Source organism: Saccostrea echinata, unplaced genomic scaffold, assembly GCF_033153115.1.
Source record: "Saccostrea echinata isolate AGI-Se365-2 ecotype Australia unplaced genomic scaffold, CSIRO_AGI_Sech_v1 ptg000029l, whole genome shotgun sequence".
Classification (NCBI taxonomy): Eukaryota; Metazoa; Mollusca; class Bivalvia; order Ostreida; family Ostreidae; genus Saccostrea; species Saccostrea echinata.
Window position 1 is genome coordinate 8,765,687 of NW_026889778.1, and position 4,937 is coordinate 8,770,623.

At 33.4% G+C, this 4,937-nt stretch overlaps 1 protein-coding gene across 1 annotated transcript; it reads right to left on the bottom strand.

Annotated features, from left to right (window-relative positions):
* Positions 1-896: 896 nt before the first annotated feature.
* LOC133195571 (uncharacterized) lies at positions 897-2,975 on the bottom strand. The gene is made up of 2 exons (XM_061331455.1): positions 1,760-2,975; positions 897-1,720 (listed from the first exon to the last, which is right to left on the bottom strand). The coding sequence occupies exons 1-2, from the start codon at positions 2,931-2,933 to the stop codon at positions 1,227-1,229; spliced, it is 1,668 nt and encodes a 555-aa protein (XP_061187439.1). The 5' UTR covers positions 2,934-2,975; the 3' UTR covers positions 897-1,226.
* Positions 2,976-4,937: the final 1,962 nt, after the last annotated feature.

Below are 4,937 nucleotides of genomic sequence, written 5' to 3' on the forward strand. Positions count from 1 at the left end.
GTTTTTAAATATTAATTGAATGTAAATATTCAATTGATAAGTGCTTTCTTTGTTTATTTGGGATTAACTGTCGCAACCATTGCAGGAAAAACGCATAACCCGTTTTTTTTCTGCAATGCTTAATCCCGCATTAAAAGAAAACAAAGACATTTTATTGTTTATATTTGCATGTATTTCTGTATAAATAATCATATAAGGGAGGTTTATGTACTTAAAATATTGCATTATTGATCCCGCCTCTGATGTTTTTAGAGGTCCGCGTTTGCTCTGATCCCTATTTGTATTGTGTCAATGGACTTTTAAGCTTGATTACTGTTCGTTTTCTTCATATTTCTTGTACATCATGAATTTTTTCATTGATGGAAGAACCCACTGTTTAAGTAATCCTCCACACAGTTGACGTTGAAAAAGCGGTTCTAATTACGGGGGAGTTAATGGATTGATTAAGGGAATGTTTTTAATAAGAAAGAAAGAAAATGTTTTAGTTATTGTTAATATTTAATGTTTAATCATCTTTCAAAAATGAAACAACACAATACTTCTGAAATAAAGGACTGAACACAAATTTCATTTACAATATTCATTAAAATTCGAACTCATGCAATATCAAGGGATGGATTCAAGGCTAAGGGAGGGCTTTACGTGCATTTGTTGTAGGTGAAAATTTAAGCAACCAAAGCATTTGTATTTTTAATTGTTCTGTTTTTAAAAATTCTTTTTGTAGAGTTGAAATTAAAACGAAGAATACATGGGACAGTTAATATTTAAATATAAACACGACCATTTAAGACTGACAATTTAATTCATATTTTTTTTCAAAAGAAAAAAATACTCAAATGGTCAACAAAGATAAAATTTTCGCAGGACAATTCATGGATAATATGTTTTAAGTACGATGATATGGGAAAGACGAATTAAATCCTTAATTACCTTCTAAACGCTATTTGAACGGAAGACCATTTGTCCATAATGTGTTCTTTCAAAGCATCAATAAAATTAACTTGTCAAGGTAAGATGAAATAAAAGATCAAAGAAAATAAATACTACAGAAACTCATGGATATAGGGGCGTCTCTATATTTTTTTCTTAGAAGTTAATTACAGCTTGCAAACTTTCAACTTCAATTAATACTCATTTAACATATACCGGAAAGGCAACATCATGTCTTGACGATTCATAATGAGGTATTCATTTTTTTATGGCACATCAATAGCTGCATTCACGGTCTAACTGTTATTGTGACGTAAACAGCTTCCGCATTTCCTCCGCTTCATCATGTTCCTTAATGATGCGTGAAGCTGTCTATTTAGGATGCTGTGTAGTAATGGGTTTACCACAACCGAACACATTCCTAAAGTCGCCGTCACAACCAATAGCTGCGCTTGCGCTATTGACGGATTCCCATTTCGGGTTCCTAATACTGTAAGCGGAAGTGGCATCCAGAGACAGATAAACAAAACAATCATAATGGCGATACGTTTTGCCGCTCTCGCTTCTACTTTTCGTTTTCCGAGTTCTTTGCTTTTAGAGTTCATAACACAAACTGAGCCTGAGTAATTAGTTTCTTTCTTTGACACTCGGTTGACCTCTCCAGTGATGTCAAAGATTTGTATAAGACTATCGGTGTTCACACCGTCGCTTGCGTTTTGTTGATGGTACGTTGTAGTTTTGTTGGAACAGGACGGCGTCGCGTTTGTGAGAAAAATCTTTAACGTCTGATCTACTACTGGATTTTGTTTTGTGCCAGAACCATTTTCACAAACCTTATCGGGAGATCGAGTTTTCAGGTGTTCATTTTCATCTCCTTTTTCAGCAACCACTGTTTCTTCCAAACATTCTTCATTTTTTCCCTTTTCTGATTTATTTTCCTCGGAGTTTTCTTCCATAGTATTTGATCTTGTTTGAGGTATTTGAACAATATTTAGTTTTACAGAGTTGTTAACAGCATTGTTATCTGCAGTTTTCTCATGTTTTAGAATAGATGAGATTTTAATATCACGACGGTCCACCGTAACACACGTTTGATCCATGTTCTCCTGTTGAACTTTCTGATCTTTTTGTGTGTCATCGATTTTGTTTTTGAAGTCGAAATTTGTTTCACAATATTTGCTGGACTTTTCCACTCCGGAAACACTAAAGTGTAGCGGCGTTCTGGGCAAAATAACTGACAAATCAGTGTTGCTGCATGATTTATCCACCCCCTTGAAATCTTCATTCATCATCTGTGGAACTACTTTGTTTTTCCTATGAACTATATGGCCTGTCATTCTTTTTCTATGTTTGAAAAGCGTAAACATAATAAGGCCATAAAATACAATGATAATTAATAAAGTTCCAATACCAAAAGGAAAAATCAAATATAAATCATGTGTTCCCCAGGAGAAATGGTTTGATGTCGTGTTTGTCAGACACTTGTCGTAGAGTGGGGAATCCACAAAGATAAATGCTGATAACAAGCTTAATCCGCTGGCCACAGTCCACGACAAACCAATCAGTAGTGCTGTTCTCCGAGCACGTCCATCTTTTTTGAATGGACTAGAGACACACTGGAATCTTTCATAACTGACAATAACGAGCATAAAGAGCTGCAAAAGTTCGCAAAAAGTCCGGAAAAATACTGCAGCACTGCACAGTGTGGCCCAGTTTTCTGCTGATCTAGAGGCGGTAAAGAGATACACGCGCAGCGGAAGTAGAGTTACACACGCGATTAAATTACCTATCAAGGCGCTCATTAAGGTAGCGTTGATGAATGTCCGAAGTGAACGAGTTTTAAGGATACAAACACATAGAAGTGTGTTCCCAATAATTCCCAATACAGCAGCTAGAATTATCACTACGTCACAACACAATATCAGCATATCTGTATCCAATAAATAATTGTCGTCCGATGAGTATATGACGTCATTATAAAATGTACCGTTTACATTCATCATATGCCGATGGCTTTGACTATTTCAATGCTGTACCCTAGCAATCCTTTTGAAGTTTTTGTGACATCATCCTGTAAAGAAATTGAAGCCTTTCAAAAAGTAAAACAATATCGTGTACACAGCATAGCGGCTTTTCTCTTACATTTAATGTTCTGATTCAGATGAAGTTCAGTTAGAACTTACTGTTGATGATTTTAATCTCAGTATTGATTAACAATTAAAAGGGATGTGAATTCCTTGCAAATGGTCACTTAGTAATTACCTAATAAGGCACGTGAATCGGCAACACATATTAAGTGCTTGTATAAATACTTTTGCCATTAAAAGGGGCATATCAAAGCACATAAAAACATTTGTGTTTTCGGTCCTTTATTTGCTCTAGTTCTTAATTTCTAGAAATAAGGCGATCGATTGACAAATTGGAGTTCGATAACGGTTTCCGTTAGATGATAACATCGCAGTAAAGTTTTATTTACAAACGGGTGAAGGCTTCGTTAAGAAGCCATTCTTTTACTTAAATTCATATTGGCCAAATGATATTGCTAAACACATTTGTTTGATATGAGCAATTATATAAGTGTCTTCTTTCATTTAATTATCTCTTTCTTGTTGTCGAGACATCTGTCTCCCCTTTCAAAATCGAGTGACATGTATTTTCGTTGCGAAAGTTTTTAAACAAGTATTAGATGTAATAACCATCCTTTTAGATAAATTACATCTTTAAGAAATATATCCTTTTTATTTTGTTTATTTTCTTGCATTAACTCATCGTAGATTCTTCAACGCCGCTGCTTGTTTTCATTGACTCTACAAAGAGTTATCGATTTAAGATTATTTTGCTAATACTATTACTAATGCTGAGTAAAAATAATATGATACGTACTTCTCAATTATTCATTTCAAACTTAAAGTCCTAAAAATCAATTAATTTTAGCTCCAAAGCAAGAAGTAACTATCAAACATAATTTGCTAATACGTCCCTGGTTTATAGTTATAAAAGATGCTAAAGGTATCTCCTTCATTCAAGGTGTTTTGTATATATATATTAAAATCTAGATTGTTAAAGACATTGGTATCAGATTTCAAACTTGACGAGCAATCTCGCTATTGTTAGCGTCTCCTCACGGAATGGGTTGTTAAAGAAAAATAACTAGTAAATCTTTGTGTATCTAATGGGAAATAAAATCCAACCACGACAACATCATGACCATAAAGTGTATAACCGTAACAAGGACATTTTTCATTATCAAAGCATGTTTTATAATTATGACGCAGAAAAATCATAAACAACTTTAAAAAATTTGTGTATTTGCAAATTTCAATGGAAACAGCGTGGGTACAACTACATCGAAATAGCTTCCTCTACTTAACAAAATTTCTAACAAAGCAAAAAGATATATTTTCTTGAAATTTGGTGTATTTATAAGGTACTTTGAAAAACTACTAGTACATCAATCAATATAATTCGTAATATTTCAAAACAGAGTTACACAATTTGAATAAAATAAATATTGAATTTTGGCAAAACACAAAATAATTACCCAATAATCAAAATATCTTCCAAGGAGAAATCAAACTCTGTAAGAATTTAAAAATGATTGATAAAATACAATTATTACTCTATTCATTAAAAAAATTCTACTACGAATTAAATGTAAAAAGACTCGGAAAAAAAATTAAAACGAGATTATGTGAAAGTACATCTTATCAGAGAAAGAAATATGTATCTATTGTCTTACTTTCTGATGGAAGGCCAAATCCCAGTCTGAAACAACATCAATAACTCAGCAGGATATCAATATGTTATAAAGGTCCAAAAGCCACAACCTACATAAAATGCCAACGCCCCTATCGGATTCCTCGAAAGACAAAACAAATAATAAAAATACACCCTAACCGCATCAGAGAACGATGAAATATGAAGCTAATTACGTTTAGGTCTAAGCCTAAGGTAGGCAATAAAATACACTTTTTCTTGTCAAATCCGAAACCGTAACATCCAGAATT

What these genes read in the sequence shown, in the direction of transcription:
- LOC133195571 (XM_061331455.1), bottom strand. Translation starts at nt 2,933, where the DNA reads ATGATGAATGTAAACGGTACATTTTATAATGACGTCATATACTCATCG. An exon ending in TCGATCTCCCGATAAGGTTT is followed by an intron (nt 1,721 to 1,759) that starts GTGAAAATGGTT and finishes ATCCAGTAGTAG; the next exon opens with ATCAGACGTTAAAGATTTTT.